Below are 27,471 nucleotides of genomic sequence, written 5' to 3' on the forward strand. Positions count from 1 at the left end.
TCTGCAGGGATCTAAAAAACACTATCCACAAGCAGAGGACAAATTGTGGGAGTAAATACCCTGAGGAAAAGCAACTGCTTGACTACAGGGGTTGAGGGGACATGACTGAGGAGAGACTCTAAATGAACACTCTAATGCAAAAACCAACAACACGGAAATGGGTTCTAATCAAGAACACATGTGATACCCAGTGGAATCATGCGTCGGCTATGGGAGAGGTGGGGGGGGGGGGAGGAAAAGAAAATGATCTTTGTTTCCAATAAATAATGTTTGGAAATGACCAAACAAAATAATGTTTAAAAAAATAGAAGAATTTCAAGAATTCGTAAAGAAAAGACCAGACCTGAACAGAAAATTTGATGCCCAAGCACAGAACTCAAGATAATCATCAAAAGGTAATTAAAAAAGAGGGGAAAAAGAAAAACAAAACAGAACAAAAAAAAACTTTTTTAAAGAGACTCAATAAGTTAAAATGATATGTATCCCTATAAGAAAAGAGGTCATTGGCAACTCTTAAAAACTGTTGTTATTACCTGGGCAGCAAAAAGAAGCACACTTAAAGGGAACAGTGACAAACTGTATAGGATGAAAGGACAAGACATAAATAGGTATATAGATATATGCATGCATTAATACATACACATGTGTATACATATATATACATATGTGTATATATAATGTGTATATATATACATATATATATATATAACTAGAGCTTAAAAATAGGTTAATATTAAAAGAGAAGTGTCATCTTTGGCTCCAACTTGGAACATCAAAGTGGCTGGGGTAGAGCCTCAGGTAGGCCCAGTCCATCCTGTTGAGCCTGGAAGCTAAGTGGGCACTGAGGATCTGGAGGAAGGGGAGCTGGGATGGGTCTCTGAGGACTGAAGTATCTCCTCTAACAGGGAGCTTGAGGCTCTTCCTTGAGGAGAGCTCAAAGGAAGCCCAGGCTATATCCTGAAGAGCCCCCCATGAAGATGATTTGGGTAGAATCTGTTAGAGGCCTCTCTGGCCCAGGCTCTTCACCTGCCTCCACATGCTCCCCTGGGAAGATGGCTTCCCAACTCAGTTTACCATCAGAGCAACCTGGAAGCACTGAATATGGGAAGGCCGAGATGGAGCTTTTCTTCCCATTAGAAAAGGGCATGTGTGCAGAATTAGGGCAGTTCTGCCTTGAGGGACCAGGCCCCTATGATTCTGTCTGGCAAATGGCTCCCACCTCTGGAAGACCTCCCAGAAGGCCAGCCTCTGAATGAGGGAAGGATGGACTGGTGCAGAATGACAATGTGGCCAGTGAGCATTGCCAGGCCTCAGTGATAAATGGCCACAGTTTGCAACTGCAGTAGGGCACAAGGACCCCCAGCACCCCAAATGGCTAACAATTACCTTAAAGAACTAGTTCCATGACTCCCAAGTTAACTGTCAAAAATTGTAAAAAATTGAAAGAAAGAAAAAAAGAAAGAAAAAAAGAAAGAAAGAAAGAAAGAAAGAAAGAAAGAAAGAAAGAAAGAAAGAAAGAAAGAAAGAAAGAAAGAAAGAAAGAAAGAAAGAAAGAAAGAAAGAAAGAAAGAAAGAAAGAAAGAAAGAAAGAAGGAAGGAAGGAAGGAAGGAAAGAAGGAAAGAAAGAAGGAAAGGAAGGAAGGAAGGAAGGAAGGAAGGAAGGAAGGAAGGAAGGAAGGAAGGAAGGAAGGAAGGAAGGAAGGAAGGAAGGAAGGAAGGAAGGAAGAAGAGTGGGAGAAGATGGAAAGAGAAACTTGAAGGAATAAGAAAATTAGGATAATCTATACTACACAAAAAGACACATGGGGGGGGGGGAATACAACTATAAGAAAGAGAGGAAGAAAGTGCTAAAAGGTAATACTCAAACCTTATTCTCAGTGGAATCAGTCCCAAGAGGGAAGAGCATCTAGATCCATTGGGATATCAACTTCTATCTTACCCTATAGGGAAGTTGAGAGGGGAAAACTAAGGGGGGAAGTGGGGTGGGGAGTTAAAAAAGTAGAGGGGAAAAGAGGGGGGAGGGAATATAATAGACCCTAAAAATAAAAGGGGAATAAAAAGGGAGGGTGTAGAAAGGGGGGAGGGAAGCAACACTCAAGAGGGAGAGTGTGTGTGGTAGCTTAAAAAGACCCCAAAAGAAAAATAAGAGAGGAATAAGAAGGGAGGGGGGAGAAAGGAAAGTAAAATAAGGGTGGGGAATGGGGGACTGATTAAAAACAGAACACTGGTGTAAAAGGAAATAGTGAAAGAGGAAAGGGAAGGACAATGAGAGAAAATCAAAATGTTGGGGAGTACATATGTAGTAATCATAATTTTGAATGTGAATGCGATGAGCTCATTGGTAAAGTGGAAGCAAATAGCAGAGTGGACTAGAAACAAAAATCCTACCATATGTTGTCTGCAAGAAATACACAAGATAACACACAAGACACACACAGGATAAGGGTCAAAGACTGGAACAAAATCTATTGGGCCTCAAATGAGAAAAAGAAGTCAGGACTTCCAATCATGATATCTGACAAAGCCAAAGTAAAAATATAGCTGATTAAAAGAGATAGGGAAGGTAATTCCATCCTGACAAAAGGCAGAATAGACAATAAGGAAATATCAGTAATCAACATGTATGCACCAAAAGGTATAGCACCCAAATTTCTAAAGGAGAAATTAGCAGAATTGAAGGAGGAGATAGATAGTAAAACTATACTAGTGGGAGACCTGAACCTTCCTCTATAGGAATTAGATAAATCAAACTACAATATAAATAAGAAAGAGGTAAGATATGTGAATGAAATCTTAAAAACATTAGAGTTAATAGATATATGAAGAAAAATAAATAGGGACAAAAAGGAATACACTTTCTTTTCAGCAGCACATGGTACATTCACAAAGATTGCCCATGTATTAGGGCATAAAAACATGGCAAACAACTGCAAAAGAGCAGAAATAACAAATCAACATTTTCCAATCAAAATTGCAATAAAAATAATAATTAGTAAGGGTACATGGAGAGGCAAATAAAAAATTAATTGGAAATTAAATAATATGATTCTCCAAAATTGGTTACTTAAAGAACAAATCAGAGAAACAATTAATAATTTCATTGAAGAAAATTACAATGATGAGACATCCTTTAAAAATCTATGGGATGCAGCCAAAGCAGTACTAAGGGGGAAATTTATATCCTTGAGTTCATATATTAACAAATTAGGGAGGGCAGAAGTCAAAGAATTGGGCATGCAAATTAAAAAACTAGAAAGTAAACAAATTAAAAATCCTCAGATGAAGACAAAATTAGAGATCTTAAAAATTAAAGGAGGAATTAATAAAATTTAAAGTAAAAGAACTATTGAATTAATAAACAAGACTAGAAGCTGGTACTTTGAAAAAAAACAAATAAAATAGACAAAGTATTGGTCATTCTAATAAAAAAAGGAAAGAAGAAAACCAAATTAATAGTATCCAAGATGGAAAGGGAGACCCCACCTCCAATGAAGAGGAAATTAAGGCAATCATTAAAAACTATTTTGCCCAATTATATGGCAATAAATATGCCAATCTGGGTAATATGGATGAATATTTACAAAAATGTAAACTGTCTAGATTAACAGAAGAAGAAATAGAATACTTTAATAACCCCATATCAGAAAAAGAAATTGAACAAGCCATCAAAGAACTCCCTAAGAAAAAATCCCCAGAACCAGATGGATTCATAAGTGAATTCCATCAAACATTCAACAAACAACTAATCCCAATATCATACAAACTATTTGACATAATAAGCAAAGAGGAAGTTCTACCAAACTTCCTTTTATGACACAAATATGGTACTGATTCCAAAACCAGACAGGTCAAAAACAGAGAAAGAAAACTATAGATCAATCTCCTTAATGAATATAGATGCAAAAATATTAAATAGGATACTAGCAAAGACTCCAGCAAGTGATCATGAGGGTTATTCACCATGACCAGGTAGGATTCACACCAGGAATGCAAGGATGGTTCAATATTAGGAAAACCATTCACATAATTGACCACATCAACAAGCAAACCAACGAAAATCACATGATTATCTCAATAGATGCAGGAAAAGCCTTTGATAAAATACAACACCCATTTCTATTGAAAACACTAGAAAGTATAGGAATAGAAGGGTCATTCCTAAAAATAATAAACACTATATATCTAAAACCATCAGCCAACATCATCTGCAATGGAGATAAACTAGAAGCCTTCCCAATAAGATCAGGAGTGAAACAAGGATGCCCATTATCACCTCTATTATTTAACATTGTACTAGAAACAGTAGCAGTAGCAATTAGAGGAGGAAAAGAAATTGAAGGTATTAAAATAGGGAAGGAGGAGTGTCAGAGGTAGAGATCTCAGAGCCTGTCTAGGATTTAGATTTGGGCGCCCTCTCCTTCACCTTCCTTATTCTTAGCACAATAAAACATGTTAAGGTGGGCAATAACATGCTATTAATGATTAGGCTGTTCCATGAACCCGGATGACCTTAGAGCCTTGTCTGCTACACCTTCTCAGTGACGTTTCGCCAAGGATTGTTTTACTGTCTGTGGTTCTTGCCTTTAAAAGATGTTAGCAGCCTGAATGAAAGCTCACTTGTTCTACCATCACTAGACGAGGTCCTTTGGACTCCAATCTTTTTCTCTGGTCTCTCATTTTCCCTCACCCTTACCGGAGGGTCCCAGTTCTGCCCCCCAGGGGGCATGTTACATTTTGTCGCCATGAACAGGAACCTGAAGTGACCTTCAACCATTTGTGGAGCACGTGCATCAAGGAAAAGAAAAAATCGACGGTAAGGGAGGGGAGGACATCGGAGGTAAACATGGGGCAAACGGTTTCTCATGACGAGCGGCTCTTTGCCCAGGTCATTACTAATGTTAAACGCTCATGGAGCTAACTAAGGTTTCTTTGACTCAATACAGAGATTTTGACAGCACGTATCCTCTGTGTGCCCTGGTTTCCCCATGAAGGTTCTTTTGATACTGAGAATCGGGGGAGAGTGGGTAGAATGCTTCAAAATCATTGTACTTTAGAAGGACCTTCTGCAGTGCCTCTAGATACCTTCTCTGTGGGGGTTAATTTGTGAATCACTCGATCTGGTGCCCAGTCGCACAAAATCGAAGCCAAATTCAGTCTCATCATTCCGAGGCGGAAAATGAGAAAAAGCCCGATATAAAATAGCTCCCCCAGAAAGGCTTTCTTTAAGCCCCAAACCCCAGTTGTACCCTGCTTTAGCACCTCCTCAAGTTACAACTGTGATGTGAACCAGACAGTAATGCTGGGGAATACCCTCTCCCATGGCTGAAGCTCTTTCATCTCATTATCAGGCTGGGTTAGAAGTGGCTGCTTATCAGACCTGACCCAGAGTCTGGAATAAACTTTATCCTCCCCCCCCCCCACCTTTACAACCTCGGGCTCTTCAGTCATCTGCTACAGAAGTCTGAGTGGAAGCCGCAGCTGAAATAATTAAGGAAGCCCCTGTTGGCAGGTGCCAAAAAGCCTGGCAGAAAGGAGCCCCTCTTTCAATCTGTCATCACCTGCTTCTTCAAATGCTTCTTTTTTTATTGAAAACGGCTCACCATATCAGCAAGCCTTGAGACAAATAGATAGGAAATACCCAGCCCTCCCTCCGCGGAACTGCAAACTTCCATGGCTTCCTTTGCCTTATTATTAGGAAGATTTTCCTCCAGTTCTAAAGGTCTCTTCATTTGTCCTGGAGTAATGAACCCTGGCTTCCTGGTTGTAGTGCAATCTCTTGCTCATGATATTCCCATTGACCCGGGTGTCCAGCGTGCTCAGTTAATCTTCACACCATTGTTAAACATCGGGAACTCTACATCTCATCATCCCGGAGGAGACAAGAACTTGGGCTCTTCTGGCGCCTCTTGGAAGTCAGCATTACGCGCTTACAGTCCTTTTAGAAGGAAGAGTGTTCCTTGGACAGGGGAGCTGATGTTTCCCTTATTTCCTCCTCCCAATGGCCATCAGGCGCAGGAGCAGGAGCCGGAGCAGTTACAGCTCCCACACAGAGTACCTGATCAGCTCTTTCACGGCCATATGACGTGTCCTCTGGTACAATTGCACCTCACGTCGTCCTGAATTTGCCTTTAAGTCTCTGGGGACGTGATTTATTAACTCAATCTCCCTGCACATAGATGTCCCCCAATAGCATGGATTGTCTCCGATAATTCATTCAGCCCCCTCCTGGGGCCATTGATCACAGCTTCTCCTTCACTTACAGCTGAAAAAACCATTTGGAAAACCACTACACCTATATGGGTAGATCAAGGGCCCCTCTCTGGGGGGAAGCCAACTGTAGTTGAAAGACTAGTTAAGGAGCAACAAGAGGCAGGACATACAGAACATTCCACCTCTCCCTGGAACACTCCCCTCTTTACTATAAAAAAGAAATCAGGGAAGTGGAGGCTCCTCTAAGATCTTAGAGAAGTTAATAAAAGCATGATAATCGTGGGACCCCCTCATCCAGGTATTCCAACTCCTACAGCCATTCCTAAAAATTACCACCTTAGTATAATAGACCTAAAAGATGGCTTCTTCACCATTCCCTTGCACTCTGACCATCGTCCATATTTCGCTTTTTTGGTTCCGTCTGTTAACTTTAAAGAACCCGTGAAAAGATATCAGTGGCCCAGGGTATGGCTAACAGCGCCACCCTGTGTCAGAACTTTGTAGCACAGACTTTAGCTCCCCTCTGTAATAAATACCCAGAAGCTTATATTACCCACTAGGTAGATGATATTCCCATTTCACACCCCTCCCATGATACTTTACAAAATCTGTTTGGGGATTTACATTTTGCTTTATCACAAGATCGTTTGGTCGTAGCCATATACAGATCTAGGTTACCTCATTGAAGGGGCTTGTGCCTGGACACAAAAATCAACCATTCGCTTAGACCCTCTCAAAACACTTAACGATTAGCAACAATTAGTAGGGATATTAATTGGATGTGTCCATCCTCAAAATTATCCACTTCTGACCTTAGACCCTTTTCTCACCCCTGGCAGGAGACCCAAATCCAAAGTCATCTAGAATTCTAACACCAGAAGCCAGAATCTGCTTGCAAAGGGTTCCAGAAGCCCTCAGCAATCCTCAGCTTTCTTGTGTAGATCCACCCCAACCGCTTCCATTACTCATTTTTGCACCACCACATTCACCCACTGGTCGACTTTATCAAGATGGGCCCACTTAGCACATACTCCCTCCAAATCTCTTTCCATATTTATCAGCATGGTGTCAACCCTTATTACCAAAGGAAGATGCTGAGCTCTATCGCTTCTTGCTAGAGAACCTACAAATATTCTCCTTCCCTTTTCTGGGGGACATAGGACTTCCTTCTATCAATACCTTGGCAAATCGCCCTTGCTGGCTTTCCTGGACAAATTGGCCGTAACTTTCGCTCCAATCCTCTAATACCGTTTGCCTCTCAGCATGCTTTATGTTTTCCAAAAAGCGTCCTAAGCTCCCCATTCCATAAGCCATGCCTGTCTTTATAGATGGAGCCTCCACTGGGAAAGCAGGCATTCACGTCCCAACCCAGAATAGCCGCCTCGCCATTCCCACTTCGTTTTTGTCTCCTCAAAAGGTGGAACGGTACTCGCTTATTCACGTCCTGACCTGATAGCCAGGCACATCCCTTAACGTTTTTACGGCCAGCAGAGACGCACGTACAGCTTTGCATATTGGAGCAGCCTTAATGAAATCTGGGCTGCCTCCTGATCTGCACCAGCTTTTTTCCCTGTATAGTCCCTTCCTATTCACCACCAGCCCCCCTTTGCTCTCACGCACACGCTTTACCAGGACCATTAACAGAAGGAAATAGTATGGCAGATTGACTTACTGCTGCGATCCTTTCACCATTCCAACAAACCCGAGAATCTCATCAATTATTCCATCAGTTCAATTCAACTTAAGTAAAGAACAAGCCAGATCTCTTGTCAGCTCCTGCCCACAACGCCAGCCCATCTTCGACTGCAATTAATCCCCAAGGCCTCCCTCTGGCAAATGGACGCTACACATTACCCCGTCTGGATGTTCCTCCTCCATTCATGTCTCTGCAGATACTTTTTCTAGTGCGATTTTTGCTTCTACCCATACAGGTGAAGCAGTGGAGCATGTGGTCTCTGCACTGCAGTTTATGGGTATTCCACAAAGCCTTAAAACAGATGATGGCCCAGCATATGGCCCAAAGCTCTTGCTAACTGCACTTCACAGTTCAAAATCGTTCCAAAGGCAGGAATCCCATGTAATCCCCGAGGCCAAGCTATCATGGAAAGAGCCCACCTCACATTAAAGAATCAGCAAAGAAGATGAAAAATGTGCCTCCCCAACTTACACCAGGCTGGGGCTCAGCACATGCTCCATTTGCAATGAACCTCCTGAGTCAGGAATCGACAAAGAGACCCACTCAATCCCCAGACAAAGGGTCATTTGGCAAGATGTCGTTACTGATCGTTGGCAGCCTCAGCCCTTCTTCTGGGCACGAGGATCTGTTTGGGCATTTCCTCCAGGTACTCCAGCACCTATTTGGATTCCAGAAAGACGTGGGCGCCTTTGCCATGACTCCCAGCCCAACAACAAGCAGGAAGGCGATGAGGAGACTGACCTACAAGCTTAAGAGGATGCAGACCCAAAGCGACTGCGCCAAAAAAACAACGCAAGCTGCTCTACCTTCTTGGGGACAAATTAAGAGACAGGCAGCCCAAGCAGAAGAAAGAGAGGACAGGCGAGGATTTCCACCTCCTGCTCGTACTGCTGCCTTATTTGTTGCTGTGTTAGCCCTTCTATCTGCACTTCTGCTGACACAGTCTAACCCTCCGTTTGTACAGCCAGTCACTTGGGACTTTCCTTTGTCCCCTCCTGTGCCCACTGCGTCCTATTTTCACCTTGCTATGCCCCTTCAATGGCCTGTTCGAGGAAACTTTAATTTTTCAGCACAAACCAAAATCCCCATGATTTGTTTTAGACTCACTTTGCAGCCTGCTTGTGTGCAGGGGGCCCCTGATCAGCCTCTGTCCGCGTTGTCAGTGAAAAAGTCCCTAACGGTTACCTCTTATAATGATCATTTCTGGAAGGTTCTCCACGCTCCATCCGTCTCCCAGACAAAGCTGAATGAAGGCTCGAACAATTCCTACACCCCGGCAGAACAACCTTTCGGGGTAGCATCACCTCCTTTGGTTTTTACCAGCATAATATCCCCCCCCCCCCGCCCCGCCGCCCCCTTCCCGTTCTAAACTGTCCTCATGGATCCTTCTTTGATTGGAGCTTGCCTGGCCCACAACTAATGCAACCATTCAATATTACAACCCCCCAAGGCTATCCTTTGCCTGCATAAAAACACCACACACAGATATCTGTGAGCTTCCCTTATGGCTCTAACTCCCTTGACATCATCCTGGCTCCATATTTCCTCCCTCACCTGTCTTCCCTCCCCATACAGGTACTTGATTGCTAACGTAAATATTACCGTTGGCTTATTCTCCTTCTATTACGATTGTATCAATTGTTCTCTTTCTAATTGTCTTTTCCCAGGGCTCAAAGCCAGAAAAATACTTAGCCCGACAACCAGTCCATATTCTCAGCCTTCCACCCCTTGGTGTCACCCCTGGGGGCACCCCATGATCCAACAGATCCGATATGAATTGATGTGTGCCAGAGAGGGGTGTTGGTCTTCTTATCACAACTACAGTTTCTCTAGTTATGATGCTTGCATCTACTACCACTGCAGCTATTGCCATCACACAATAATCTAACAGTCAATGCATCCAATACCGGCACAGACAGGAACAAATAGATTTGAACATCAAGTCAAAACTAGATATACTAGAAAACAACCCTCTCTGGCTCGGAGATCGCGTACAACCCACTGCTCTTAGACAACAACTCGCTTGTCACGCTGACTACACTGCCACCCCCCCCCCCCCCACCCCAAGCCTAAATGAATCAGCGTGGGACAACGAAACATCACCTCCTCAGCCAACGGAGCAATCAATGATGCTGGCTTTCTAGAGCAACCACACATAGATATTTTACACACGTCCCAAAGCCCTCGAGGTAATTTACCCTTAGTTCACCCAACTGCTTTTATACAAGTCCTTCAACGTATTCCTTTAGGCCTTGCTCACTTACTTACCATAGGAGCAATAGCTCTTCTGGCTTTGATCTTTTGCCTTGCCCTTCCCTATATTATTAGAATCTTTATGGTATCCTATGGGCAACTCCGAACCGCCTCTCATCACCTTAAGTTACAACTTCAACAATTGAAGAAAGGAGAAACTTCATAAAAATATTCATTGAAGTGTGGTGAATAGCATGTTGCCTATTGTAGTGTATATCACAGATAATATCTTGCTTTTAACTACTTTGGATTCAAATGAACTATCTGGTGGTACTCATTTTGATTTTATATGTTCATACAAATTATCAGTTATTTGTTAAAATTGCTAATACTACCCCCTCTTATTGTTACAACTGTGCTCTCCATCGCTCGCCGGCTCCATTCTAGTGTGCAGCCTAAAAACGGCAATTAAGACAAATAAAGAAGGAGGAGTGTCAGAGGTAGAGATCTCAGAGCCTGTCTAGGATTTAGATTTGGGCGCCCTCTCCTTCACCTTCCTTATTCTTAGCACAATAAAACATGTTAAGGTGGGCAATAACATGCTATTAATGATTAGGCTGTTCCATGAACCCGGATGACCTTAGAGCCTTGTCTGCTACACCTTCTCAGTGACGTTTCGCCAAGGATTGTTTTACTGTCTGTGGTTCTTGCCTTTAAAAGATGTTAGCAGCCTGAATTAAAGCTCACTTGTTCTACCATCACTAGACGAGGTCCTTTGGACTCCAATCTTTTTCTCTGGTCTCTCATTTTCCCTCACCCTTACCAGAGGAACTCCTGGTCCCAGTTCTGCCCCCCAGGGGGGCATCTTACAGAGGAGGCCAAGCTACCACTCTTTGCAGATGACATGATGGTCTACTTAACGAATCCTAGAGAATCAACTAAAAAGCTAGTGGAAATAATCAACACCTTTAGCAAAGTTGCAGGATACAAAATAAACCCACATAAGTCATCAGCATTTCTATATATCTCCAACACAGCTCAGCAGCAAGAACTAGAAAGAGAAATCCCATTTAAAATCACCCGAGACAATATAAAATACTTAGGAAATATCTGCCGAGACAAACACAGGAACTATATGAACGCAACTACAAAACACTCTCCACACAATTAAAACTAGATCTAAACAATTGGAAAACCATTGGCTGCTCATGGGTAGAATGAGTTAACATAATAAAAATGACCATCCTGCCCAAATTAATTTACTTATTTAGTGCCATACCCATTGAACTACCAAAAAACTTTTTACTGAATTAGAAAAAACATAACAAAGTTCATTTGGAAGAACAAATGATCAAGGATATCCAGGGATATCATGAAAAAAAAATGCAAAGGAAGGAGGACTTGCAGTCCCAGATCTCAAACTATGCTATAAAGCAGTGGTCACCAGAACAATTTGATACTGGCTAAGAGACAGGAGGGAGGATCAGTGGAATAGACTTGGGGTAAATGACCTCAGTAAGACAGTCTATGACAAGCCCAAAGATCCCAGCTTTGGGAACAAAAATCCACTATTTGATAAAAACTGCTGGGAAAATTGGAAGACACTGTGGGAGAGATTAGGTTTGGATCAACATCTCACACCCTAGACCAAGATAAAGTCAGAATGGGTGAATGACCTGAACATAAAGAAGGAAACTATAAACTAATTAGGCAAACACAGAATAGTATGCATGTCAGATCTTTGGGAAAGGAAAGCTTTTAAGACCAAGCAAGAGCTAGAAAGAACTACAAAATGTAAAATAAATGATTTTGATTACATTGAATTAAAAAGTTTTTGTACAAACAAAATCAATGCAACCAAAATTAGAAGGGAAGCAACAAATTGGGGGGGGGGATCTTTATAACAAAAACCTCTGACAAAGTTCTACTTATTCAAATTTATAAAGAGCTAAATCAATTGTAGAAAAAAATCAAGCCATTCCCCAACTGATAAATGGGCAAGGGACATGAATAGGCAGTTTTCAGATAAAAAAAAATCAAAACTATTAATAAGCACATGAAAAATAAATCTCTTATAATCAGAGGAATGCAAATCAAAACAACTCTGAGGTATCACCTCTCAGGTAGCAGATTGGCTAACATGATAGCAGAGGAAAGTAATGAATGCTGGAGGGGATGTGGCAAAGTGGGGATATAAATTCATTGCTGGTGGAGTTGTGAATTGATCCAACCATTCTGGAGGGCAATTTGGAACTATGCCCAAAGGGTGCTAAAAGACTGCCCTTTGATCCAGCCATAGCACTGCTGGGTTCGTACTCCAAAGAAATAATAAGGAAAAAGACTTGTACAAGAATATTTATAGCTGCACTCTTTGTGGTGGCCAAAAATATTGTGAAATGAGGGGATGCCCTTCAATCAGGGAATGGCTGAACACAGTGTGGTATCTGCTGGGGATGGAATACTATTGTGCTGAAAGGAATGATGAACTGGAAGGATTCCATGTGAACTGGGACGACCTCCAGGAACTGATGCAGAGTGAGAGGAGCAGAACCAGGAGAACCACAGAGACTGATACATTGTAGCACAATCGATTGTAACTGACTTTGCTACTAGTAACAATGCAATGACCCAGGACAACCCCGAGGGACTCAGGAGAAAGAATGTATCAACATCCAGAGGAAGAACTGTGGGAGTAGAAAAGCAGAAGAAAAACATCTGCCTGATCACATGGGGCGGTGGGGATGGAGATTCTAAATGATCACCCCAGTGCAAATATCAATGGTATGGAAATGTCTGGATCAATGACACATGTTAAACCCAGTGGAATTGTGTGTTGGGGGTGGGGGTTGGGGAGGGAAAGAACATGACTTCTAACCATGGAAAAAATATTCTAAATCATCTCATTAAATAGAATTTCCAACTTTTTTTTTTAAATAACTGTGTTTGGGGTTCTCGCTTGGAATTCGATGAGCCGAGCACGATTTTGTTGGGCTCCCTGGAGGAAGTCCCTGCAGGAGGCCCCTGCCAGGCTGCCGGGGAGCCCAGAGACCTTCCTGGAGCTGGAGGATGGACAGAGGCGCCGCCCGCGTGCCCACCTGCTCCGGGCCTGAAGCCAGGCTGGAGCCGCGGTTCCTGTCCTGTCTCTGTCCTGGCGGCAGGGATTCTCCCTTTGTGGTGTCCAGGGAGGGCCCTGCAGGAGGGGCTCGGGTTTAACCAGCCCCCAGGGAAGAAGGGGCCCGGCCTGCAGAGAGCCTGTATCCCGCCCCCAGCGCCCAGGAAGGGGAAGAAGAGCCCGACAAGGGCACACGGAAGGAGCTTTCGGGTGACTTCATGTGGACGGTGGGCATCGGATTGGGGGGCTTCTCGATGGCTGGGGAGGGGCCGGAGAAAGCCGAAGAATCCAGGCCCGCCCCTGCGGCGGGCAGCGATCCGCGCAGCTGGCCCCCGCCTTGAGGAGGGTCCCGGGAAGCATCTTCTTCCTCGGTGCAGCCCGCGCCTTCCCCGGGGGCATCAGCCAGCACCCTGCCCGTCCGAGCCAGGAGGCGCTTCTGCGGGGAACTGGCCGGCAAGGGCGGGCCGAGCTGGCAGCGCCCTCTGGCGGGCGGGGCAGGCTGCTTCTGCCCTGGAAGGTGCTGCTGTCTCTCCTCGAGGCTCCCGGGCTCCGAAGACGAAACCCTCGGCCCGGTGACGTCACTTCCTCGTCCCCGGGCCCTGGGCAGTCCGAGGAGGTCCCGGTGCCCGCTCTGGCGCTCGGCTCTGCTCAGCCCCCCCAGGGTGCCCCGGAGGCCGCCCCTTGGGCTGTCTCCCTGTGTGCCCTCCCTCGGCCACGCTCTTGTCAGGTAACTGGTTCGTGCCTCTCCTTAGGCCAGCATCAGGCCGGAACTACCAGGACGTTGGCCTGAGTCAGGGCCAAGCCAGACCCGGCTCCTGAGAGCCTTTGTTCGGGCCGCCTGGGATGGAATGGCGCCTGGCTGCGCCCCGAGGCGCCCCGTGCCCAACGCTGTAGAGCGGGCAGCCAGCTGAAAGGGCTCCCGGTGCGTTTGGGCCCTCCCAGGAGGGGAGCCGCCCTGCCCAGAACCCTGGCACACGCGAGTCAGGATGAGGGAGATCCCGTGGCCAGGCTCCGGCTCCGGCCTTTCTCCTGTGCCAGGGGGTGCCTGATCGTGGCTGGAGTCCCCTCCAGAAGACTTGTGGAAGCTGAGGCGGGCTGCTGAACCCCACCCCCACCCCCAGCCCTCCCGCAGACTCTCCCTCGGCCCCTCCCTTGGCCCCACCCTAGGCCCCTCCTTCGGTCCTTCCCAGCCCCTCCCGGCCTCTTCCTCGGCCCCTTCGGTCCCTCTCAGCCCCTCCCTCGGCCCCTCCTTCGGCCTCTTCCTTGGACCTCCCCCCTTGGTCTCCCCCTTGGCCCCACCTTGGCTCCTCCCTCGTCTCCTCCCCGGCCCTTCCCACGCTGGGACATTGACTTTCTGAGCCCCGCCGAGCACTTGCCATTTAGCCTTCGGGCCTTCCCCCTGGCCCACAGCCTCGGCCTCCCACAGAAACTCGCCCAGCGTGGGGAGCACGGATGAGGCTGACGGCGATGCCAACGGGAGGGGGGACCCGGGAAGGCCCCCGGCTCCTCCCAGCCACGGGGCCCAGAGAGGTTCCCTACCCAGAGTCGGAAGTCTTGGAGCTCTCCACGAAGTACACGCATTCCTTCTTCCGGATGTTCTCCGGGATCCACGAGCTCAGGTTCTCCTGAGACACAGAAAGGCTGGCAGGGCTCGCTCGCGCTCACCCTCTCCCATAGCCGGCCGCCCTCCCTTGGACTCCGGGGGGCGCCGCGGCCACTCGTCACCGACCGAGGGGACCCGAGAGCCCCTCCCCCCAGTCAGGAGGCTTCAGGCCAGCCACGTGCCTGGAGCTGGGAGAAGCAGAATCCCATAGTTTGGGAGCCCTTCCTGGGTTCAGATCCCTGCCTCGGACCCTTGCCTATTCGTGCCAGAGGTTACCCAGGGAGACCTGGGCTCATCCCTGACTGGCACTGCCATAGGGACCAGGGGAGGGGCAGCACCTGCGCCCAGCTTGCAAGAGATGGGGATCCGAGGGACTCCTCTGCACCCAAGGGACATCTCTGCGCAGGGCGTCAGCGGACCTCTCTGGGTGCCCTGCCTCCCACTTCTGCGGGTCCTCAGGCCTGGGAAGGGCCTGAAGGGGAGGGCAGGGGGAGGCAACACTTGGACCCTTGGGCACATCTGTGGGAACTGGGATGGAGGATTCAAACCCAGGGCTCCTGAGCCCAGCCACCTGGCCAGGCTCTCCACCCCCACCCCCTGCCAGTGGCCTCCTGTCCATCTTTGGTCCCTGAAGCTTCCCTCTATCTGCTGGCCTCAGTCACCCCAGGGGGGGGGGGAGTCAGGGAGGCCTGCCGTGGAAGTGGAAAGAATGAAGGAGACAAACCGGGAGGTCAGTGGGGCTCAAGAGCCTGAGACGGCATGGAGCAGGGAGGTGCTTTGGGGGAGGAGGGCTGGGTCGGGGAAGGGAAGGGAGGGGAAGGAGGGGAGGGGAGGGGAGAGAAGAGAGGGGAAGGAGGGGAGGGAGGGCAGGAGGGGGGGAGAGAAGAGAGGGGAGGGGAGGAAGGACAGGGGAGGGAAGAGGAAGGAGGGGAGGGAGGGCCACACCTTCTCATTGCTGCCAAAAGCATACTGGGGTCTCTTGTTCTTGGAGCGGCCGCTATTGCTTCTCCTGAGATTGGGGACCATTTCGAGCTTCAGGATGTTCCTGGGGGGGATGATGTAGCGCTCCTCCTCCTCCTCCTCCTCCTCTTCCTCTTCCTCCTCCTCCTCCTCAGAACTGGTCTTCTTGGGTCTGGAGGGCTCCATGGCAGCTCTCCTGGCCAGGGACTGGATCCGATCCCTTCCCGAGAACAGGCATCTCCTCCATTGGCTCTTGGGGGGATCTCTGGACCACTGTGTCTGGGGGATGATGCAACAGGTCAGAAAGCCCAAGCAGGACTAAAGGCCAAACAGGAAGGAGTCCTGAAACTCAGGAAGCCCAAAGCAAGGCACTTGGCTCTGAGCCCTCTGCATGGTGAGAAGCCCTGGGTTCAGGTTCTGCTTCTAATGGCTAAATGCTGACTCCGAGCCCCTCAGCATCTTGGAGCCGCCAACAGGGAGTGGCCTATGCTGGTGGAGGGAGTTTCCTCACCTGGGAGGGCCTGGGGCCATTGAATGATGAGGAGAAATCAGAGCCACTTTGGAGCCCATTTCTGGGGAGTCTCAGGATCCATTTGGATCTGTGAACTGTGATCCTGGGGCTGGGGGTGACCAGCTCTAGAGGGCTCTCCGAGGAGTCCCGAAGGTCCTCCCAAGCTGGGAGGCAGCCCTCAAGAGCATCCCATGCAGCTCACCCCTCAGGTGACCACAGGAAGGCCACTGTCCACCCTGGCCACTTCCACAAATGGCCCCGAGAGGACCTGTCCAAGCCTGGGGATTGGAGGGAATTCGACATGCTCACTGATGGCTGGGCCCTGGATCAAATGGGACCTTTGAGCAGACATTTCCTGCCCTGTCACCTTGGTCTGCCTCAGTTTCCTTGACTGTAAAAACAGGAAGAATCATGGCACCTGCCTCCTTGTGAGGATCATCAGAGGTCACATGGCACACAGTAGGTGCTTAATGCTGAATCCCTCCCCTTCCCCTTGCCCAGCATCCCCTTCCTCTGCCACCCACAAATGGTCCTCTGGGCAGAGGGGTGGCCCTCCCACCAGCCCCAGCTCAGAGTCAGAAGGACCACAGAGGCCATCAGGGCCATGTCCTGTTTCCAGAGGCTCAGAGGGGCTCAGTGACTTGTCCAGGGTCTCTTAGCTTGGCAGAGATGCCACTTGGCCCCAGTCCTCTGTGTCTAGAAACACGGCTCTCCTCTGCACCCCCACCCTCTGGGGGTCTAAAATCGACCATCCTGGAGCTCTCGTGGCCCCCAAATGAAGTCTCGGGACCTGGTGCTGGAGCTGAATGCGAGACCCAGCCTGGCCACTTTCTCCCTGCGCACCTGTCTGAGCCCCCCCCAAACCTCCCTGACTTCACCCCCTGCCATCAGAGCGCCCTCTCTCTCTTTGGCCTCCAGGAGCCCTTCTCCACCTCTGGGAAGCCTGGCTTCTGGCCTCTTCGGTCAGCCATCCTCTGTCCTCGTCCTTCTCTCGGCCCTCCTGCAGCCTCGGACGCTGCTGAGTGGTCCAGCCACATGGGCCTGCTTGCTTTTCTCACACCCCATTCTTCGTCTCCCACCTCTGCACCTTTGCACCGGCTGGCCTCCATGCCTGGAATGCCTTCCTTCCTTGTCCCGGCTTCCCTCGGTGCTCAGCTTGACCAGGTCCCTTCTGCCGGTGGGCGTCTCCCCGCTGCCCGCACCCTCCATGCCCTCTGGATGGAAATGTGCTGTGCCCGGGAGCCTGGCACCAGCCTGGCAGAATGCCCGGCAAGTAGGGGCGTCCAGTCACTGACGAGGCCCTGCGCGGAAGCCTCGGCCTCCGGCCGTCCTCTCTTGGCCCGGGAGGAAGCAGGCCGGCCCGCGGCCTCCTTCACCTCCTGGCCCTTCTCCAGGGACGTCGGGTGCTTCGTCACAGCGCCGCAGCGCGCCGGCCACGTCTGCCCCCTCCTCTGGGCTCCGGGCCACTGAAAGCGGGGATCGTGTCACAAACGGAGCCCGGACACGGACTCAGCGCGGCCGAGTTCTAAACCCGCTCCGGCCTCCATTTCTTCCTCCGGGACCCTCCCTCGAGCTCAGGCTGGTGGCGAGAACCGCACGAGGGCTCGGCACACAGTAGGTGCCGGTAAATGTCCGGCTCTGGCTGCCTCCAGAGGCTGCCCCAAAGCTTCTCTGGCCCCCTCAAGGCTCCCCGACACCCACAGTGGAATCTCTCGCACCCGCGACACGGGCCCCATCCTCTCCTCCTCTGCTCTCCTCTCGGCCCCAGCGAGGTCCCATCACAGCATTGGAGAATCCGAAGGGACCCGTCTGGCAGCCAGGGCTGGGCAGGCCTGCAGACAGGAGGTCCCGGGTTCCAATCTGGCCTCAGACACTTCCTAGCCGGGTGACCCTGGACAAGTCACTCACCCCCACGGCCAGGCCCTTCGTGCTCTTCTGCCTGGGAGCCCAAACTCTGGGTGGGAGCCGTTGAAAAAGGAGAGAAAAGAGGCCATGGAGGAGGCTGTCCCTGCCCGCCAGGCTTCTCCCAGGCCCTGGCCAGCCCCGCAGGATGCGCCTGGCCTCTCCCACTGCTTCTGGGAGCCGCCTGCGGGTCCTGGAGTGCAGGAGCTGGACCCGAATCCTGCCCGCCGCTCGCGGCCTCCGTCCAGCCTCCGGTTGTCCTGGTCCGCCGCGGAGAGCCGGGAAGTCTCCCTCCCTTCCCCAGGCCTGGCAGCCTGGGGGGCCCCGGGGGGAGGGCGGGGGCCAGGCCTGGCGGAGGAGGAGCCGCCCCCCCCACTGAGGCCACCCAGGCCTGCTGAGAGTCCCGCAGCCAAGCCTGAACCAGTCCGTCGCCTGCTCAAGAAGCCACAGTGACTCCCTCCTGCCCCTCCCCAGCTTCATGCCCCATCCCGGATGCTCTCCGGGGTCAGGCCCAGCTGGATGGACCTAGTGCTCGCTCTCCTCCGTATCAGTCCGTCTCCTGCTTCCTGAACTTTGCCCAGGTGGAGCCCCTCACCTGGAATGCCTTCCCTGCTCCCATGGGATCCCCAATGCCTGACCCCCCCCAGCGGCGGCATTACGTGGCCGTCCTTCGGCGGCAGGGAGGCCACGCCAGGGTCTGCGGCCACCTGCCCTCTGAGCTCAAGTGGGGAGAACCCCTTCCTGCCTTTGGCGGAGGCAGGAGGCCCCCCAAGGACCGCCCAGGCCTGGGCCGCCGCCCGCCATTCGGGGGGGCGGCCCCCGCTCTGAACCGCCCACGGGGGTCCTCCTGGGCAGCTCAGAGTCTGGATGAAGCCCCTGCCGGGGGCCGGGAGGAGCGGGAGGCCCTGGGGAAGAAGAGCGGCCCAGCGCCGAGTAGAGCGCTGTGGCTGGAAGCCCAGGAAGCTCCTCTGTGGGAAGAGCTGACCCAGGGGAGGGACCTTCCCGGCAGAGAGAAGAGGCCCAGGAACGGGGCTCCAAGGAGCCACTCGGGGCTGTGGGCTTTGATCCCCGAGCCAGGCAACAGGGAGCCACCGATGGCTTCGGAGCAGGAGCGTGACGCGGCCGCGCCTGCCTGAGATTATTTGGGTGGCCGTCCGGGAAGCAGAACCCCCGGGGCCCGCGGCCATGGCGATGGCCCAGGAGGGGGCCCAGAGACGGGCGCAGGCCGGTCCTGCCCGGCTCAGCAGCATAAGAGCTCCCCGAGAGCCCTGCAAGGGCGGCAAAGTTCTGCTCACCGCCCCGGGTTGCCGCTGCTGATGCCCATTTTCCAGAGGAGGACGCTGAGGCTGGAGGAGGTGCCAAGTAGGCTGTGATCCCGGTGACGGGAAGATGGTGGCCATTTGGGAAAGACCAGAGCTGGGCACAGAAGGAATGAGTTCGGGTTCTGCCTCTGGGATGGGCAGTTGGCGATGCAGGACTGAAGCTTCAGGGAGAGGTGAGGCCTGGGAGGCGCATTCAAGGGACAAAAGAGAAGAAGGCTCAAGACAGAGCCTTGAAGGACACCCACAGTCCTGAGGGCCAAGAGGTGGATGAAAATCTGAGAAGGAGCAGTGGGGGAGGCGGGGAGGACAACCAGGGCCGCCGGGAAAGCTCTCCGTCCAGGAGGGAGGCTGCGAATGGAGGCCAAGGGCACGTGTGCCCGAGAGAAGAGAGAAGAGCAGTGAGGGGGAAGTGGAGGCCCGGAGGGAGGCCCCGGGGGAGGCCGGAGGCTGGAGCGCTCACAAAACCCTCCGAGTATCTAGTGTGCAGTGCTGAGACCACAGGACTGTGTGCCGGGCCATCCCGACTGGCTGCTGTTCCTGGGCCTTTCCTCAGTTTCTCCAGTCTGGCCGGCCTGCGGATGCCTCTGATCCCAGGCGGCTTGGAAGGAATGTTTATGTGCCCGGCGTCTCCCCGCTCCGCCTGCCCAGCCCCTCAGCCTCCCCTGTCTGGCCCTCATTCGGAGCCGCCATTCCCAGAGGCTGGCAGGTCCCCAAAGGGCAAGCGGCTTCCCCTCCTCCTGCTCTTCAGCTCTGGGCCCAACCCGCGCCCAGCCAGAGAGACAGACGGACAGAAGGACAAGCAGATGGACAAGAGTGGATGGATGCACAGGCAGACGGGCGACAGGATAGGCAGAGGGATATGTAGATAACTAGGAAGATAGATGGTGGGTAGGTGGAGGGAGGGAGGGAGGGATGGGGGAGGGATGGAGGGAAGGATGGGGGATGGGGATGGAGGAGGGAGGGAGGGATGGAGGGAGGGATAGACTGAGGGCAGATGGACAAACGGGTGATAGGCAGACAGAATAAATCTGGGATTGCTGGGTGCCTCCAGACAAAGATGGGAAGTGCTTCATTCTGTGTGTCTGTCTCCGGCCGGCACCTCACAGAGTTCCTGGCCCAGAGTAGCCACCGAGGCCTTTCTGGCAGACGGATTGGCAGGCCCTGTAGGCACCCACAGGTGGAGCCGAGGGCGCCCCTCATCTACCTGCTGTTTGCCGGGCGGGGACAGGCCAGGAAGCCGCTAAAGAGGGCTCTCTGGGAGCTCCAGGAAAGGGACGCCGGCGCGATGGAGGCTGGCCCGAGCCCCCTTCTCTGGCGCCCCCCCCAGGGTCTTCGTCAGGAGGGGGGGGGAGCCTCTCCCACCCCGGCCCCACAGCAGGTCCGCCCGAGGATGGCGGGTGGGGCCGGCCGGCCTGCTTCTTTGGCTCTTTAAGGCCAGCCCTTGGAAGGGGCAGTGGGGATCGCGCTCAGGGCTCCCCACTTCCGGGCCGGCCCGGCTATCCCGGGGCATGTGGATGCCTCTTGAGGTGCCGCCATTTTCCCCTCCAGGTTTCTGGGCGAAGCTAAGGATGGGAGCTGACAGGCTCCTGCCTTAAAGAGGCCGAGAGGCCTGCAGGGAAAAGCAATGCCAGGATTTAGGGCAGCCGGCAGGGGAGCAGCAGCCCCTCCTATCTGAACCGCCAGGCAGGTGATTGGACCCCGGGCTTGCCCAGCACTTGGTAACCGGACACTGGAGGGGCAGAGCAGGGAGAGGACGGGCTTCCGGGGAGCTCCGGCCACATCCATCGCCCGGATCCTCTTCCCCTCCCCCGCGCCTCTCCTGTCCAGCCCGAAGGACTGTCCCTGCACTGACTGATTCTGGCTCCATCCCCAGGAGCTGTGGGAAGAGAAGAGCCAAGTCTGCCCCGAAATCTGGGCCAGCGGTTTTAACCTGGCGCTCGAGGCTGGAGAAAGTCAGGAGGCTGTGCGACGTGATTTAGATGGGGCTCCTGGCAAGGCTCTGCTCCTTCCCAGCCTCATGACTCAGTTTCCCCATCTGTAAAGTGGGACAATGTCATCTGCCCCGCCTCCCCTCCTAATTGGGAGAATGAAGGCAAGGGAGTGGCTCCCCAGCTGGGAGGGCCGGGTCAGGAGAAGCTGGTTCCTTCGTCTGTAAGCATGAGAAGGCTAAAACCAGACTGACCTTGAGCCAGGAAATGGTCCACACCGCTAAGCTGCAGAGGGGCTACTCACCCATCCGGTGAGCCCCGACCTTGGCCGCCCCCTGCTTCTTCAGGCTCAGTGTCTCCTACTCCCTTCTGCCCACCTTCTGCCTCCTGCCTGTCCCCAGGCAGCCATGCACAGGGCCCAACCTCTCCTCAGTCCAGCCCTGTCCACCTGGGTCTCTGCACCTTCCCAAGACATTCCCCCAGTCAACTCTCTGGAGGCTTCTCCCTGCCTGGCTCCTTGTCCACACACAGCTGTCTGCAGCCCTCATTCCGTTCCAAATTCAAGCCAACCTGCGGGCTGGTACACTAGGCTGGGGGTCTCTGCAGGGTCCTTTGGGGAGCCTGTGCTGCGCCTCACTGGGGCCTCCAGCCAGTGGTCTGACACCCCTCAAGGAAGCGAGGGCTGCCCAGTGGAGCAGGAGGCAAGCTGGCAAGGAAGGGCCCAGCCCTTTTAAGCAGCGAGCAGCCAGGCACGCCCAGGGACCTCAGCAGCAGCTCTCCACACGGCCTGGGGCACAGGAAGCCCTTTCTGTCCTTTCACCATCCCAGCCACAGCCAACCAAGCCTCAAACATGCCCCTCCAGGGAGGAGGGAGAGCTGCCAGCCAGCCAGGCACCCAGAGTTGCCCCTGCATTTCCAGTATCCCATAGGAGGGCACCGAAGGGCACAGGCAGGCAGGGGGAGGGGGCACTCAGGCTCCACCCCTCCCCCAGATCCGAATCCCCCTGTGGCCCATTCCAAGGGCCAGGGCCACATAAAGGGAGAAAAGGGAAACAAATCCAGGTCCTGCCTGACAACTTGGAGAGCGTCAGGCTGCTGGGCAGAGTCTGGGAGAGTCGAGAGGACGCCTAGAACCACCCTGCTGGGCTCCCACCCCCCAGCCCAGGGTGGGAGGTACCAGCAGAGGTGGGCACTGGGCCCTCGGAAGCAGGCTACATCTCCCCACTCCCCACCCACACAAAGGGACTCCTGCCCCACCCCAAACTTGGGAGTGGGAGCTGTCCGTGGTACCTGGGCTCCTTCAGCAGCGGCTCCCTGCCCTGCCTTTCTCTCTCCAGGGCTGGGTGCTGGGCACGCTCGACCTCCCCCACAAAGCCACTTGGGTGATTCCCGGAGCTTGGGCTGCTGCGGGCAGAAGCATCTGCCAAAGTATCTGCGGACTGACTGCGGCTCAGAGAAGAGCCAGGGGAGGAGGGGAAGGAAGGAGGGAGGGAGGGAGGAGAGAGGAGGAGAGGCTGGGGGGAGGAGGACGAGGACACCCGGAGGGGGAGGGAAAATGGGGGAGAGGAGCAGCACTGCAGCTGGTAACTCTGCTCCAATCAAACTGCAGAGCCCAGCCAGCTTGGGGAAAGAGTGAGCTGGTGAGGGAAGAGCACAGAGTCCTCCCAGTTCAGAGCTGAGCTCTGGTGCAGTGAACATGAGCCTGCCTGCACCCCCATGCACCCCTTCTGCTGTCTCTCTGTCTCTGTCCGTCTCCCCCTCCCCTTCCCTCCGTCTGTCTGTCTGTCTGTCGGTCTGTCTCTCTCTTTCTTCCAGCCCCTCCCAAGGGCAGCAGCACACAGGAGGTAACCCAAAGGAGCCATTCCTCTTCCCTTTGTCTCTTTGGAGCCTTCTGTTCCCAGGCCAGTCTAGCCCCCTGGAGGACTTGGCCTCTTCCTCTCCTCCCCTGGGATCTCTCCAGGCCTCCCAAATCACAGAGCAGAGCCAAACCCCCAAGCATTGACGCTCTAGCGTCTGCTCCCCAGAAGCAAACACCTCCATCCACCTTAGGGAAGAGTTTGGGGGGAGGTTGGTCTAGACCAAAGGTACAACATCTGCACAGGAAGGAGAGATGGAGGTCTCCCTCTACTTTGCAGATCTGGAAACTGAGGCTCAGCTAGACTGAGGGCCAGGATGATCCCGAGGGTCCCTTCCAGGGACTTGAAAACTCATCATTCTAGGAATGGCCGCTCAGAGAAGGTACCTCTGAGAGTGAGAGGAGCCTGCTAGGCTATGACTGTCTGGGAGCAGGAGCCCTTCCATGGGGCATTTGTGAGGATGCTTGACCAGCCCTTGAGTTTCCTGCACAGATGGGGGGCATCCAGTGTGGGGCTTTCTCATAGCCTCAGAGCATGGGTGGGAGGGGGAGGCACTGGGGTGCCCACAGAGCCATGCAACACAGTGCCAGAAAAGCAGAAGCAGTGTCGGGGACCTAATTACCACTTGTGTTCTAGAAAGCACTTGGGAAAGAACTGAAGGGGGAGAACCCAAAGCTGCCACCAAGTGGATGAGCAAATAAACATGGGAAAGAGAGAAGGGAGAGGGAGAGGAATGGGTGGGGGAGAGAGAGAAAGAGGAGGGAGGGGAGGGAAATGAGGAGGGGAGGAGAGGAAGAGGGCAAGGAGAGAAAGCGGAGAGGGGGAGGAGGAGGGTACAGTAGCACAATGAAAAGAGGTCTAGACCTGGAACCCAGAAACCCTGGGTTCTAATCTTGATCTCAGGCATTGGTTAGCTCCTTAACTTCTGGTACTGAGGCCCAGAGAGGGAGCCAGTCTTGCTCTGGGTCCTAGAGATTGTGAGTGGCAGGACTTGAACACAGGTCTTCTGGCTCTGGAGCCTTTTGGGCAGGATGCCCCCCTGAGCTGAGTCCTGGAGCTTCTGATGTTCCTCCTGGCTTAAGGCCTGAATCCCAAATCCTGGGGTGGTGGCCTCCCCCACCCCAGCTCCCCAGAGGGTACTGAAAGGTCCTTCCAGTCCTCCTTTCAGTAACAGATGCCTTGGCCTTTCCCCAAAGGTGAGCGTCCTGCCAGAGTCCCCCGTGGATGGGAACCAGAGTTCATCCCTCCCTGCTCCCTCCACAATTGTGGAGTAGGGGGACCTCTGGTCAGATGCCTGCAGGTCCTGCCTTAGCCCCCAGCCTCATGGAGGCAGGGTCAGAAGCCAGGCCAGGCTCATGAAAGGCTGGCAAGGTCAGTGACGGTGCTGGTCTCCTCTCAGGCCTGGGATGTCTCTGGAGAAAGTGCCGCCCATGGTCCAGCCATCCATCTGTTCAGCTCTGTCATCCTGTCAGTCCCCACAGCCTGCCCTGGCTAGGCACTGGGGATGGGGGTTCCAAAGAAGAGGGCGGAGCCTTTTCATTGCTCCCTCTAGGGTGAGCCCGCTTCAGCCCCACCCCTGCTGGTTTAGGGTCAGTTTGGGAAGAAAACGAAGAGCCGAGGAGGGTCACTCCCTAGTCGAGCACAGAAAGGGGGCCCAGACAGTCGCCCCTCCACAAGGAACTGTGGGCCGCAGGACAAGGAGTGCTCATTCCATGGGATTGGGGGCGCTTCGGGTGTGCTTGGGGGACGCAGCCTCTTGGGCCAGCTGGTGGGACTGAGGCAGGCCGGGAAGTGACCTGGAGGCGTCTGCTGACTAGTAGCCCTGCTCTGCCCCTTCCCCTTGGGGACCCCGAGCCAGAGCACCTCCTCCATCAGGATGGAAGCTCTTCCAGGGCCTTGGCACCAAGCCTGGCCCCCAGGAACTGCTCGCCCCGGGCTGCTTATTCTGGGACGGGAGGGGCGCTCCTTACTCGAGGCTTAATGGCGGGATTCGATGCTCCCCAATAACTGGACGCGTCCAAGAAGGAGGCCAGGAGTCCCTCGGGCAGAGATCTGCAGGCCAAAGCCAGAGGGGGCGCCCTGGGCCGTTGTGGCCTTCTTGGGCAGGTCGAGGTTAGACCCGCCGCCTTCAGGGGTCGGAAGTCGGGGCCAAAACGCCGTCCAAAGCCTCTGGCCGCCCCTCTGCTGCCCAGACCGCTCCTTCCTCACCAGCACCCAAGCGGGGGGGGGGGGGGAGGGCTTGACAGGCAGAGGATCCCAGCCCGACCCCTCCCCGCCCGGAGAGCTCCCTGCAGGCTGCGGAGAACGCTTTCCGGAGGGCCATGGAGGGCGCGTTACCCTCTCGGCCCACTTCCCGTCGTCCAGCCCTAGCTGGCCACTGAGCGGGCTCCCTGGACGGGGCGGCCTAGGCCGGCCCACGGGCACTGGCCGTACCCATAAAGGCAGAATGCGGACTTCGCAGCCATAAACAGTGATCCCAAAGCGGGCACTTGACCCGCCGGCTCGGGCTGCGCCGGGCACGAGCGAGGAGGCGAGGCATTTCAGCACTCGGGGCGGGACAGCGACCACCTGAGCCTGGGCTGGAGCGCGAGAAGAGAGCGTTCCTCCGGCTCCCATTAGCGGCGGGGGCGGAAGAGAACGCGGGCTGCTCGGCCGTCCCCAGGCGAGCGTTGAGCTCCAAAGAAAGGCAGCCCAGAAGCCAGAGCGGCTCTCTGCCAGGTCCCAGGAACGCCAGAGTCCATTACTCCGAGGTCAGGGAGACCTGGAGCAGCCGCCGGCGGCCGCCATTAGGGAGCCCGCATCTCCGGCTCGTGAATAATTCACGGAGCGCCGGGGCTGGCAGGGTGCTGGCGGGAGGGAGGGGGGGCGGCCGGGGCCCCGGGAGGAAACAGGGTCAGGCCGAGGCTGCAGAAGCAGGAGAGAGGCGGCGGCGGCGGCCCCTCGCCTCGCCCTGAATCCGCCAACAAGGCTCTTCTCGGAAACGCTTCTTCCTCCGCGCTCACTTCCAGGAACTCCTTTTTATGATCGCCCAGGAGTGGGCTCTCGAGAGGGTTCCAGAGCGGCCTAGTCGGGCGCGGGGCCTTTGCTGAGAGCCCACTGAGAGGCCGTCTAACCACCTCCTCCCGAGGGCCCGGAAGGGAGCTCAAGGCGCGCACCATTGGGCATGGGGCCGGAGGAGGCCCCGCGTTCTCAGAGGCGCTAGTAAGCGGAGGTGCCCATCCTGGGAGAGCGGCATCCAGCTCGGCGCTGCCCATTCATCCTGGGCACCGACCCCCACACAGCGTGGCCAGGCGTCCACCGGGAAGCCGAGACCTGGAGTTTCGCTATCCAGGGGGCCAAGTCGATTTTTAATGGATTTCACTGATTAATTCAGACTAGTGTTCCAGGCTACCTGATTCATGATCTTCCCTCCTCCCAGCCGGAGCGCAATTCCACGTGCGACACTGATCAGGACCCATTTCCATACCACTGATGTCTGCACCGCGGTGATCGGTGATCGCTTAGTCTCCATCCCCAGCATCTCCCCACCCACCCACGTGGCCGAGCAGGTGCTTCCCTTCTGCCTTTCCGCTCCCACAGTTCTTCCTCTGGCCTCGGAGAGCTTCCTTCTCAGAAGTCCCTCGGGACTGTCAGGGGGCCAATCAGTTTCTGCTGGCCACCGCTCTCCACTGAAGACTTCCCAAGCCAGTCAGCCCCCAAAGAGAAGATGAACCAACACTTTCCCCTGTTGGGGCGCTCTTCTCTCTCGGGATCCCTGGTGTCCACTAAGAATTGGCTCAACCGGGCCCCTTTGCACCAGACTTTCCCGATTCCCCTCCCCGACGGCCTGGCTTCCATTTTCCATATATACGCAGGGACGAATGGCTTCCCCACAGACGGGTCAGCTCCCTGAGGTTGGGACCAAAGACTCTGGCTGGCTTTGGGGGCTGGGAAAAGTGCCAAAACTCCCAGTGCTCCCACCCTGGCCATCGGCTGTTAATTCAGCTGCTGAAAGCCCCACCACTCAAGTTCACAACTGGAAAGTCACCCTCCCCAGTCTTCGCTCCCTCATCTCCTCTGCTGCCAAGTCCCGGATCCCCCACTGGAGGATTCCAACAGGATTCCTTTGCCTCCCTGCCTCAAGACTGCCCTCTATCAGCCTCCAACCGGAATGGATTCCTGCAGGCTACCTATTGACT

At 53.5% G+C, this 27,471-nt stretch overlaps 2 protein-coding genes across 17 annotated transcripts in view; one reads left to right on the top strand and one right to left on the bottom strand.

The window, feature by feature from the left end:
* Positions 1-23,324, bottom strand: part of TRPM2 (transient receptor potential cation channel subfamily M member 2) — a 59,091-nt gene extending 35,767 nt beyond the window's left edge. For 3 of the 7 annotated variants that reach the window (XM_056814475.1, XM_056814472.1, XM_056814473.1), the window contains exons 1-3: positions 22,728-23,098; positions 15,760-16,053; positions 14,751-14,836 (exon numbers count right to left, since the gene is read on the bottom strand). In XM_056814475.1, the coding sequence (XP_056670453.1) occupies positions 14,751-14,836; positions 15,760-15,960 (287 nt within the window). In that variant the 5' untranslated portion in view covers positions 15,961-16,053; positions 22,728-23,098. Of the gene's footprint in view, positions 1-14,750; positions 14,837-15,759; positions 16,054-22,727 lie in introns of all 7 variants that reach the window. The other 4 variants (XM_056814469.1, XM_056814470.1, XM_056814474.1 and 1 more) reach the window with 4 other exon arrangements.
* LOC100026020 (zinc finger protein OZF-like) overlaps positions 1-27,471 on the top strand; it is a 515,718-nt gene that overhangs the window by 250,281 nt on the left and 237,966 nt on the right. The window lies entirely within an intron of this gene.

The sequence above is a fragment of the Monodelphis domestica genome, chromosome 2 (genome assembly GCF_027887165.1).
Source record: "Monodelphis domestica isolate mMonDom1 chromosome 2, mMonDom1.pri, whole genome shotgun sequence".
NCBI classification, from domain to species: Eukaryota; Metazoa; Chordata; class Mammalia; order Didelphimorphia; family Didelphidae; genus Monodelphis; species Monodelphis domestica.